Source organism: Lissotriton vulgaris, chromosome 5 (genome assembly GCF_964263255.1).
Source record: "Lissotriton vulgaris chromosome 5, aLisVul1.2, whole genome shotgun sequence".
Classification (NCBI taxonomy): Eukaryota; Metazoa; Chordata; class Amphibia; order Caudata; family Salamandridae; genus Lissotriton; species Lissotriton vulgaris.
This window is the reverse complement of record NC_141693.1, coordinates 1,212,534,958-1,212,548,042: the sequence shown is the minus strand read 5'-3', so window position 1 is coordinate 1,212,548,042 and position 13,085 is coordinate 1,212,534,958. Positions and strand designations below refer to the sequence as shown.

The following is a 13,085-nucleotide window of genomic DNA, read 5'->3' as shown; positions in this document are numbered from 1 at the left end:
GATCGGGAATTTCCGCAGACCCGCCGTTTCCTCATTGTGTAAAGTAGTGCTCTCGGCTTTCGCCCAGTTATCCAGGGAGGCTCGCCAGTGTGTCACCTGAGGGGGGGTGAGCCACTTCCAATGCTTCGTAATCAGGCGCTTAGCTGTTATAAGGCCAAGGTCCCAGAAACGTGAGGGGACTTTGTTATGCTTGGTTCTCTTATAAACACCCAGTATGCATGCCTCCCATGTGTGTGGTATTTTCTGACCAGTGCAGTTTTCCAGTGCTTGTATTAGTGCCTGCCAGTAGGCCCGGAGGTGTGGGCAGTTCCATAGCATGTGTAGGATGTCAGCGCCTACCAGTGTGCATCGTGGGCAGCTAGCCGTGGCCCCCGGGAAATATGAGTTGATTTTGTCCGGGGATAGGTACGCGCGGTGTAGGATGTAGAATTGGATGAGTTTGAATCGTGTATTACGTGGAATGCTCTTCGGGCCCGCCAGCGCCATTTCCCACTCCTTCTCCGTCCAGTCCCTGCCCCTGTCTGTCACCCACTTATCCTTCAATGGTTGTAGGCTGTGGTGTGTGTGTGCTAGCAATGCATATGTCAACCAATGCACCACGTGCGTGCCGTTTCCCATAACATGTAGATGTTGAATTAATTGGTGAGTGGGTGGTTCTTCCGCTATTGATCCCCACTTACGTGTGTAAGTCAGTACTATTGAGGCATGCAACAAAAATTGCCCCGTCGGTAGGCCAGTGTCTTCCGCTAGTGTTGCGAAAGGAAGCAGTGCGCCGTCGGCGTACAGATCTGCCATGGTGTCTATTCCCGTGCGTGACCAATGTTCTAGCGCTGCATCTGAGATGACAGCGGAGGCCGTGGGTGTGCCTAGGAGTGGTAGGGCTGGGGCGTATGGCTTTACATGCTTAGTGAGCTTCAGGCTCCTGCTGTAGCATCTGACCGCGACCGTCACGTGTAGCTGCGTCGCCCTCCTGGCAGGCGCCAAGGGGTGAAAGAGGGAGTGGATCTGGGCGTGTGTCAACATTTCATCGGCCGTGGCCGTGTCTGGTAGGTGCTTGCCCGCTAGCCAGGCCATCACCCACTGCAACTGTGCCGCCAGGTAGTAGAGTTCTAAGTTTGGGACCCCAAGACCCCCATCCGCCACAGGGGCGTAGAGTTTCCTTAAGGCCACTCTAGGTCTCCCGGTATTCCATATCAGGTCCCTGAGCATGGATTCCAGTTCCCGGAATGTGCGAGTGTGGACGTACGTTGGAATATTGGCGAAGTAATACAGTAGGACGATCATCTTCGTAAGTGTCACCCTGCTGGGCACGTTGAGCGGGAGCGTCTTCCAGAAGGAAATCTGGGACCTATTGGATGTGACCGCACGTGTAAGGTTACCATCTAGTATGTCCTGGGGCGTCCGATAGATATAGATGCCCAGATACCTAAACATGGTAGGGTGCCATGGTAGCCGTTCCCCTTGGATCACCACCTCAGTGTCGGGGACACCTTGGTCGAATGCGTACGCCCCCGACTTCGCCCAGTTAACCTTAAGGCCCGACAGCTCGCCGAAGGACTGGAAGATTTCCGTCAGGTCCTGCGGTATGCTTGCGAGATCCCTGACATATAGGAGCAAGTCGTCGGCGTACAGTGAAACTATGTGCAGGCCATCTGCCAGGGGGATACCCCAACGCGCGCCCCTATCTCGTAACATCGCAGCCTAAGGTTCTATCGCCAGCGAGAACAACAGGGGGGACAATGGGCAGCCCTGTCTAGTGCCACGTCTAATCTTGATGGTATCAGACATCAGCTTACCTGTGCGGACACGCACCTCTGGTTGTTTGTATAACAACCCAACCAATTCGATAAAGTCGTCGCCTAGGTCAAATTTGCGCAGGACTGCCAGTAAGTAGGGCCATTCGACCGAGTCGAACGCCTTCTCTAGGTCAAGAACCAGGCAGCCTGACCGTGGCCATGCCGGAACTGCGTAGGTCTGGACACGGAACAGCCTCCGTATGTTTTGGGAGGTACACCTAGTGGGCACAAAGCCATTCTGGTCAGCGTGTACCAGTGCTGGCACTGAAGCCGCCAGACGCCTGGCCAATGTCGATGCTAATATCTTGTAATCCATGTTGAGTAGCACCAGCGGCCTGTACGACCCCATTAATGTGTGTTTCTAGTCATTAGTTTGTTAGTTTTCTTTTCCCTTGTCCCAACAGGCACATAACCCGGTGCACAATTGCTCCCTTCTTACCCCAAATGACCCCAGGAGCATGCCATCACGGTCGGGTTTCGGAAGGGACACCAGTGTCGCCTCGTTCATGGACCGAGGCAGCGTTGAGTCCTCGGGCACCGCCGAGTACACCCGGATGAGTTCCGGGATGAGGATATCATGGTAGGCCTTATAATATTCCACTGGTAGCCCATCCGGGCCAGGGGCTTTGCCGTTGGAAAGTGCGAAGATGGCCTCCCGTATCTCGTCAGCCGTCAAAGGGGCACCTAGGTCATCGCGTTGATCATCAGTTATGGTAGGCAATGTCACGTCATCAAGGTAGGTATCGATGGCCTCCCGCGTGACCAGTAGGCGGGATCTATATAGGCTGTTGTAGTGTGTCACGAAAGCACCGTGTATTTGCGCCTGTGTGTGTGCTACTTGGCCATCGGACAGTCGAATTGCGGTCACTGTGGGCGAGCGTTCCTCTCGTTGTATGAGCCAGGTTAACAGTTTGCCGGGCTTGTCCCCCCTATGATGTGTGCGCGCTGAGTGGGCCGCATAGTTAATGTGCTTCCACCGGTCGAGCAATCTGTCGTGTTTTGCTCGCGCCTCCAGCAAGGCTGTGTCGTCATCAATGTTCGCAGATTGTTCTAAGCGGTGTAGGGTGGACTCTAGGTGTGTGAGTTCTGATTCCAGTTGGCGCTGGGAACGGGCCAGCGTGCCCAAGCAGTAGCCCCGGAGGACCACCTTGAACGCATCCCATTCTACCTGGGGTGATGTCGCAGTGCCAGCGTTATCTTCGAAGTATTGCGCTGTTTGGGCAGCTATTGAGTCCCTGAACTGGCCGTCTAGTAGGACATCGGGCTGTAACCTCCACGTCAGAATCGGAGGCCGCGGTTGCTCCCAATGCATGTCCATGACATGGGGGTTATGATCAGAGTGTGTGCGGCCCATGTAACAAACGTCAGCCACGTGTGGTAGGAGTTCGCTAGATACCATGAACCTGTCCAGTCTAACGTGTAGTGTGTGGGCTCTCGAGTAGAACGAGTAATGTCGAGTGTGTGGGTTGCGGGTGCGCCAAGCATCGTGTACATCCCATTGGGTGGCCCATGTCCGGAGCGAGCTCGCAGTGTGATGGGCAGATGAGTTGGGGGGTGGAGGGTGTGAACGGTCCAGGGCAGTGTCCAAGGTGCCATTGTAGTCTCCTCCAAGAACCCAGGGGACGCCATGCCAGGGGGCCAGAGTGTCTGATAGCTTCGCCAGGAAATCTGCCAACCCAGTGTTGGGTGCGTACACTGAGACCAGCACAAGCGGGTTGCCGTCAAGTGTGCCATGGACTGCGACATACCGCCCCTCAGTGTCTATATGTGTCCCCAGCGTCGTCCAGGGTAGGCCCGGTCGCACCCATAGCAGAGCACCCCTGGCATATGAGGAGAAGCCCGTGGCGTGCAGTTGCCCACGCCACCTACATCGCAGCGTGTGCACCTCCGCACCACTCAGGTGTGTCTCTTGGAGGAGGGCTATTTGGATGCGATGACGCTTCAAGTAAGAGTGACTTTGGAAGCGGCGCGCCGGTGTGTGAATGCCTCTCACGATCCACGTGCACAATCTAACCGCAGACATTGCAGTGACAAACAAGCACCCATCCCCAGGTCCCTCCGACCTCCCCCATGCCTGCTACTTCCTCCACCCGGCTATCCCCACCCACTGACCCGTCGAAGCAAATAATAGCGGACCACTGTAATACAAATGGGAGAAGAGGGGGAAACTCGGCCAACAAAACATGCAGCCATGGAACAACGCTAACATTCAAAATGCTAAAGGGTCGGATGCAAAACGTGCTCCCGTCCGTACTCTCAAGGAGAGCAACAAAGTTCTGAACCTTCTTTAGGGGGGTGGAATTGCTATATGCACAGTATCTCTCAGCAAAGAGTCTATAGTACTTTCGTGAGTGGGACCGCCTCTGTCCCGGGGGTGGCATGCCAGACCATACCGTCTGACTAGGCAGGGGACCCCACTAGAGTACATAGCAATCGGCATACTTTACGTGTCCGTCGTCTTCTCCGACCAGTGGAGTCATTCCCGGGCCTCACTATGTGCAGTCACTGGGTCCCGTGATCAGTGCGAGGCTCTTCAGCTGGCAAGGGCCTCCACCAGTGTTGCATACGGAGGTCTGCTGCAGCGTGGCCAGTGCTGGCCGTATTAGCCAATGTAGTCCGAAGTTTGTGGGGTGACATCCGGTCGATTCCCCGATGTCTGTGAGTCCGACATTCCGTAGATAGCTTCATCGTCACTTTGGAGGTCTCGCACGCTGCCGCTTGCAGTCTCGCTACGTGCAGGGGATCCACTGAGTTCCATGACAAGGCGGAGAGCGTCTTGCTTCTCCTTCCTCGAGGCATCCGCCGGGGGGGAAGCTGGCGGTGCGCCCGCGGCATCCTGTCGTGGCTGCTGGCGAGGCCTGCGCGTCTTCTGCTGCCACCGGGTTGGCGGTGGGGCGCGGTTCCCGTGCGGGTCTTGGGGACTGTGTCCACCCCGCTGTCTAACCAGGCCTCCACGTCTGCGGGCTCGGTGAAGAAATGAGTGCGCTCTCCCGCCACCACCCGCAGTTTCGCTGGGAACAGCAGGGATTACTGTAGGCCCATCTGTCTCAGGCGCTTTTTCACGTCAAAAAATGAATGGCGATGGCGTTGTACCTGTATCGTGTAGTCCGGGAAGAACATCACAGTCGCATTATCAATGCGGATCTCATTGAGTTCGCGTGTTTCTCTCAGGATCGTGTCCCTGTCCCTGTAGTTCAGGAGACGGATCAGCATGGGTCTGGGATTGGACCCCGTCGCCAGCGGTTTGGTGGGGACTCTGTGCGCCCGCTCGATCACAAAGTGTGGGGACAACGATCCCTCCGGCAGCAGGTCCCTCAGCCACTGTTTCATGTGTATTTCAGGGGTGCGCCCTTCCCATTTCTCCGGGACCCCCACTAGGCGCACGTTGTTCCGCCGTGCCCTGCCTTCCGCATCTTCCGCTCGGTCCTCGAGAAATTCCACTCTGTTGAGTAGGTCCTGTATCTGCTTATGGGACTGGTCTGCTTGGGGCTTGAGCGTTTGCAGGTCTCCCTCTAGGGTTGTAGTCCGCTCCGACAGTTTCTTATGGTCCGCCCGCAATTGAGTCAGGTCTATGGCCACGCTGTCTTTCTTCGTGGCTAGGGACGTGCGGGTCAGCTGAATGGACTCCTCAAGTCTCTCCATGGCTGCCAACATGGTGTCCAGTTTCGCCGCCGTCTGGTCTGGGTCGTGGCCCTTCCCCGCTTTGTCCATTTTGCCCTTGGAATTGGGGCCGCCTGCCCCCGCACCGGTTCGAGTTCTGGGCCCAGTAGACATCCGTCGCAGCACGCCACCGCAGTTCGGAGGCCTGGTGGAAATCGCCTCGCCGCGGTCAGACAAAGGGGGAAGTCCCGGGCCCGCTTCGCGCGGTCTGCGCTCGGCCTGGTTGTTGTCCTGCGGCGGGCCCCGGCGTGTTCTCAACTGGCCGGTGGGGGCCGCGGGGGCCTGTCCCTGGGTCACCCCCGGCAGTGGTCCTGCGCCCGGTCTCGTCTCAGGTAGACCGCTGGTGCGCCAGCTGCATGCAAAAAGGGCCGCAGGTAGGCCGCAGAGTGAGGCCTAAGACACGTGGCAGAGCCTTGGACTGGCGTAGTTCTCCAGCCGGATCCGGACGTAGCTTGGGCGCCTCCGGCGAGTCATGGCCCTCGGTGCGGCGTATGTGCGCCGATCGCCTTCAAAGTCGGCAGGGAGGTGGAGGATGGAGTCCCACTGCTGCGCCGTCGGTTTTTGGCCGGTTTCGGATGTGTTTCACCGGATAATTACGCCGGGAAGGGGAGCTCGGAGCGGAGCTCTACCCCGAGGCGTCCATTCACGTCGCGTGCTTAGCCACGCCCCTCGGAAGCAAGGTCCTCACATTGGTATTTAGTGAATACAATTCCATTGCAGTACAGATCGTGCCCCCCTCAATTCATCAGCAGGTGAAATGAAGGAATAACCAGGTATTACCTGCCAGGATGCAGGGCTCAGGGTGGTCTGGCGCTCTGCCAATATGAAGCTTGTTATGGGCTAGGTTGTCATCAGCAGTATGGCTTTGGCGAATTCTTATGTATAGGAAGTCCAACATCCCAGCATTATATTAAGCCATTTTGCTGCACTTTTAAAACAAACGCCTTAAAGGGTTGTTGTCCAAACCTGTAGTCCGGTCCCCTACTCCTGACAAATCTAGATTCGATAAAGATTGTACAGTAATAAATGAAAACTTGAGCTGAACGTTAAAGCAGACATCTAGAGACCAGTGTGCAATCCTAGCCAGTGGAAAGGCTTCTGCTTTGACATTAAAAAAAAGAATGTCGGAAATGAAAGAGCAGAAATGGAAGGCTATTGTCGGTGCCTGCCAGCAGAAAGATCCTCAAGTCTTCTGGAAGGCGGTACGGGCAGTCTTATCCCCTGCAGAGACCCCAGATAAAGTTGCTGTCCATACTACTTTGGAGGCCTGGATAGATCACTTCTCCACTGCCCATTCATCTAGCACTATGGCAACTGGTCAGCCGGTTTGTCCGTCTTTGTGTTAATCTTTCCTTTAAGGAAGAAGAGGTTTCTAAAGCCATCTATAATAGTTGTAGCAAGAAAGCAGCGGTCCCAGACGGTGTTCCTCTTCACTTGTTCAAAGAGGACCCAGGGTTCTGAGCTCCTGTACTAACCTGAGTCTTTAATTCTGTACGTTGCGCTGGGGTGCCGCTTTCCTGGCGCTTGTCAATAGTTGTCCCCCATTTTAAAAAAATCCCCATGACACAAGATGGTATCACCCAATATCCCTTTTCATATCGACGGCTAAAGTAATTGGCAGAGTCGCCTTGGAGCAACTGCTTCCCTGGTTGAATGAGAGTAATGCCCTCTCCCAGGTACAATACAGATCCAAGAAGGGGCGTGGGACAATCGAGCAGCGCCTTAACCTACATCTCATAGTGACCAAAATATAAATATGCGGGTCCGGTTTCTTTCCTAAGCCTTCTCCACTCAGAAATGTCAGCGTCTGATAGATTTGGGAATGCTCATGAGTACACTCCGCCTTTCAAAGTCAATCGACGTGTCGCCCAAGGTTGTGTACTCGCCCCCATTCTCTTTTTATTATAAATCAAGGATCTGGAAAGGACACTGGTATCTGTTAGGGCAAATGTACCATGTGTTGGAGAGAAGGCTGTGCCTGCTTTACCATATGGGGTTGGCGCGGTCCTTCTCGCTACAACGGCAAATGGTCTCAAGATCTTATTTTCGAGTTTTGTGTCATTCATGAAGGGGCTAGAACTGGTGACCAACTTTACAAAAACATTCATAACGACCCTAGAAGAACAAACTTGCGTACCTTACACATAGGTGGTAGAATGCTGGATAGGGTGATCTCCTTTCCATATCTCAGCCTGGATTTTAATGATGCTTGTACTTGGCCCCCCTAAGAAGCAGAATAATTTGCTTCACCAGTGTGGCTGGTACCACCTTTTCCCTCGTGACATGCATTGGCAGAAAACCGATTGGCCTGATTCTGGAATTATATAAACAGAAATGTCTGCCTTCTGTAACATATGGTATGGGGATTTGGGGTTGTAGAGATGTTGGGGTGATCTAGGTGGAGGAGAATAAATTCTGTTGTTGACTGTTGGGGGTTCGCCTATCAACGCCACATTTCCCTCTGTACCAGGAATTTGATCTAGAATGTGCACAAGACTCCATTAATGCAGCCCCCTTAGTCTACTGGTGCTCAATCTGGGTGAATAAGGAAGCTGAGCTCAATCGGCTGTCATATGAGGTTGCCTCTCTTGTAGCCACGAAATGAACATCTCATGGTTAAAATACATCAGAGACACTTTCTTGGCCCTGGGTTGTGCACACTTGTTGAGAATCCGGAGATTATTACACTAAATGATAAAAACTGTTCCCACTTTAATTAAGCATAGGTATGCTTCTAGGGTGACTGTGGAGGAGGTTAAACCAGTTGTGAGTGATTATTGCATAATCCAGATGTCAACCGGGATTGTGCCCTATTTACTTTAAGTGAAAGATGTATAAGAGTGAACACTATTGACCCATTTTAGGCTGGGCTCGATTCGCTGGTTGCTATGTTTTCCACAAGGGCAGTACTCATCTACAGATATTGTTGTTTAATTGATGCTATATTGAGCACATCTGCACTTTATGTCTCTAGTACTTGCACATATTGTTTTAAATCGATCATGCACTACTGATTCTTTTAAGACGAAGCGTTCTAAATTTATTATATCTAAATGTATTATATTGGGGATGGTTTTAGTATGTTCCTAATATGTTTTTATATGTTCTTATAATAATGTATATGTTATTACATTTTTATTATTGTGTGCATCTGCTATGTGCGTATCGTTTAATGATCTACTTGGTAAGATCGAATAAAAATGGTTATTGATTTGGAAATAAATTAAGCCAGCCTCAAATTTCTATAGATAGCAGCAATTTGATTGCGACAAGGCATACTAGCAAACTAACAGTGACAATCCATATTCAGATAACTTGGGAATCTTAGATTGTTCTTGTGTTAGGGTCAGAATTAGCAACCACCACACAGCACTTAGTGTGTAACTGACGTTAAGGCTTTCTTTATTAAATTACTAGCAGCCCGCCCCAGCGTTGCCTGGGGGCAGTGAGGCTTCAGGGCCAACCGCCCGCCCCGACATTGTCCATGCATGCCCATGCACGGACACGGACCAGGCCCCCCTCCCGCCCCGGCTCACTCCCGCTCATGTAATAGTAATAGTAGTATAGTAGTAAGAGTAGTATAGATTACACCAGCGCGGGACTATTTTTCCTTCATGTGCCAAAATCACCATAAAATCATATTTATCGGCAAAATATCCATTCTCATTATCTCCTCTCTGAAGGTATTGCTCAATTTGTATGTTACTACCCTCTTCACAGCATAAACCGCAGATAGAGGAATCGTGGCGTCTTTATACACTAAACAAATCACGGAACTACAGAATGACGTCATGCCGTCATTTTCTGTAGTCCCGATACCTGGCCATGTGTTCAAAATGCAGCGTTGTTACTAAACTCATACTCCAAGCACATCTTTAGGTAGAGTATATTTCAGATCTCGTTATTGCTCATTGCCCTGTGTATGTATCGCCTCCTAAAACACCACATAAATCGCGGGAGGAAGAAACATTGCATCTTCATGTGATACGCCGTTCTCAGAACTACAGAGTGACGTAATGCCGTCTGCTACTGTAGTTCTGATAATCACGGCATGCTCAAATCACTGATTTGTCAACTCACGCACGTCGCATCGCTGTCATCACGCACGTCGCGTCGCGGCCAGCGCTAGGTCCCGGCCGGCGCTACTTTCAGGAGACTACTTTGTTTTCAAACGTAATTTTTTTATTTACTTTTTAGAAAAAAATTTATGGCCTATGTCCATCTACACACTCTGACATTTTCATAGATGTATCGGGTGTGTAGATTGACGGTGTGGTTCCCGAGTTTACCTGGCCAAAAGGTGCAAGTTCTCTCTTTATAATAGTAGTATAGATGTTTTGTTCAGTGTCTCTTCTCTCCCTTTCTCACTTTTTTTTCTTCCTCTCGACCTCTTAATTGCTCTCTTCTTCTTTTAACTTTCTTCTGCTTTTTCCGTTAATGCCATTCTCATATTTCTCTTCCTCTATATCCTGCCCCCACACTATTTCCATCACAGATGATACCTCTGCCAAGTAAGCTATGTCTGGAGAACATAACCGGTGTTACAGAATTCCTCCTGCTGGGATTTCAGATGCTTCCCGAACTAAAGCCGTTCCTCTTCATAATGTTTCTCGCTATTTACTTGTTAACTGTTTCTGGTAACCTCCTGATAGTGGTCACGGTTTCTGCTCATGCTCACCTGCATTCACCAATGTACTTCTTTCTTGCCAATTTGTCATTTGTGGAAGTGTGGTATGCAACCAGTATTGTCCCCCCCATGCTGAGTGGGATGCTCACAGGAGGCATCATGATTTCTCCATCCAGCTGCATCTCACAGTTTCATATTTCCGGTGGTCTTGTGACATCTGAGTGCTTCCTTCTAACGATGATGGCTTATGACAGATATGTGGCTATATGCTACCCTTTACATTATGCAAAGTTGATGGGCCAAAGACTTTGCCTTCTGTTGGCCATTAGTGCCTGGGTGACTGCATTTCTCCTATCGTCCATCACTAGTATTTTGCTAAGCATGCTACAGTTCTCGAGGAACACCTTAATTGACCATTTCTTCTGTGACTTCAATTCAATCGTGAATGCAGCTTGCTCAGATACCTCGGTGGTAGAAATGGAGGTTTTTGTAGTATCTTCCATTATTTCCTCTGTCTCACTGATATTGATCATTGTGTCCTACCTGTACATCATTGCAGCCATTTTAAGAATCCCTTCTGAAAGAGGGAGACACAGGGCTTTCTCTACCTGCAGCTCTCACCTTGCGGTTGTCTCCACCTTCTTTGGGACATTAATAATTATATATGTGGCACCCACAAACAACCAGGACCTAAATATCAACAAAGCTCTTTCTCTGCTCTACACAGTGGCAACTCCACTGCTCAATCCAATTGTGTACACTCTGAGGAATAAGGATATCCGAGATGCTCTGAATAAACGTTCACTAAGAAATGTTGTGTCCCTAATGAAATGAAAAGGAAATTTTATCTGGTATTGATACACTTGATGACATTTTGATGCATGGATGGAATGCGGCATTTCCACAGAGGGGGAAGTTATTCCTAGATTTCAGTGGATGCTGGGGCAATGGCCAAGCCTTCAGGGATACAAGAATATAAATATAACAAAAGGAGTCTCTCCTAATCCAGTATACATCTGGTTGTCTCTCAACATGAAGGTAACCACCGCTAACATATTCCGATTGCCAAGAACACTAGGAATCTCTAAGAAGAGAGTGTTAAGGAGACCATTCAATGGAAGCTGACAGATAAAAACAAATCACTGAGGGCTGAGATTTCGAGATGAAACCACTCATCAACTTCATGAGAAAAAATGAAGAGTTCGAGTAAATATGCCTTTTGAAAGGATGATCAAAAAGCGTAGTCAAAGTTTAAAAAGCACACTAAAGGTTAGGTGAATAAAAAGAAAACTGTAGCCAGTTATTATAAAGGCTATGCTATGTCACGGCTGAATGAATATGTGCAAGATTTGTTTATCTTTTTCTGTTTCCGCAAGAGTGTGAAATTAGAACAACTCTGAAAGTGGAGGACAGGGTTGACAAGCTCATTCGCAGTATGTGCTCACCTTACACTTACTGTGAAGAAAATCACATCTTCCAACTGCATTACTAAAATGTTTCATGCTAAAGAAACCAGGTATATACTGTGGCTAACAAGTTATGTACTTTAAACTTTCAGTAAATTAATAGTATCACACCGTTAATGTCACACTTGAGCAATGGTTTAATTTAACAACCAAATAATTAACTTGCACTAGTCTTTGGAGTTCATATATAAATAATAAAAAGATTTTCTTTATACAAAATATGAACACATACTCATAAAATCATAAAATCATTAAAACATAATCTAATAATACCATAATATCCAAGATTCTGGCTGTACAACATGTGTATCACATCTAATCAGAGTCTCATTTTAAACAGTGATCAAAAAAAAATTATTCAATTCCGTGGATTTCGCCTTCCTCGGGAGTAAAGACAGATAGGAGACACTTTTATATTATGAATAATAGCTGGTGATTGAGGGATGGTACAATATCTCTCCCTTGCCTCTTGCCGTGATCAAGCACCACATTTACCCATGAGGAACAGCCGTAAAAGGTCAGGTCCCCCTAGAATAAATTAAAGAAATATAGTCAGCACGCTCCACTGAGTCAAAACTCGAAGTCCAAATTAAATTGTCACTTATGACAGCCAATGCACATCAGTCGAATTTCATCAACAAAAGCACCCTTTTTTTGTTGTCATCACTATAGTCCTATAATTTCTTGTAGGCAGTGTGTTTTATTCACCGAGAGCATCTCCAGGACACAACAGTGGAAGTGACTTGTTCAGCTTATGTTGTTCATGGTGCAGCAAATATGTGTCTCTCCAGTGAGTTTCTCGAATATGCCATGACTTTGACCTTTTAATTTTGAGGAAATCCCCAGGGAGGCAAGGTGATGAGTGAGGCCAGTCAAATCCTTCACTAGACGGACCTGGCGATAGGGTTCTGGGGTGAACTCTCCATCCGAGTTGGCAGGAGGTAGCTTCTTTGACCTTATCTTTTGAGGGAATTCCTAAGGAGGAAAGGCAAAGAGTGAGCCAACCCCAAGGACCTTTCCAACCAGCTAACCGAGGACCTCGCAAGTTTTATTTGCAATAATGATGTGCTCAATTGATTAAATTAGCACTGTCCAATGCTGGATACATTGAGCCCCCTGTCTTAGATATTAAATGCTCTTGTTAAAGTTCTATGGATTGGTGTGACATTATGGCACCTGAGGCATCAAATCACGATGGCTATCTTTGAATCTTTATGTGAGCGCATGATAACCTTACCTGAGGCTTGTTTTGGTGTTCCGGTGCATTTTGATACATTTTCTGACACTATTTTTTTTTATAAAGGATTGAGTTGTTTTTTTCCGAAATCAGTTTTGTTAGTCAATTTTCAGTTTATCAAACCCACTTGGACTTCAAGGCTCTACATTCCTTCTTCTGCGTTCTGAAACTTAATAAAATGCTAGCCAACATCTCACATCCCTAATGCTTGCAAGTCACACATTCTGTTTAAAAATATGACTGAAAACATATTTTCAGAATATATTTTATTTTAAATCATGCCTCCGACTTGGTCAATA

At 48.9% G+C, this 13,085-nt stretch overlaps 1 protein-coding gene across 1 annotated transcript; it reads left to right on the top strand.

Moving 5' to 3' along the window:
• The first annotated feature begins 9,951 nt into the window (after positions 1-9,951).
• On the top strand, positions 9,952-10,917 carry LOC147712306 (olfactory receptor 11A1-like). Its single transcript, XM_086919623.1, has one exon. The coding sequence runs from the start codon at positions 9,952-9,954 to the stop codon at positions 10,915-10,917; it is 966 nt and encodes a 321-aa protein (XP_086775749.1).
• The last annotated feature ends 2,168 nt before the right edge of the window (positions 10,918-13,085 follow it).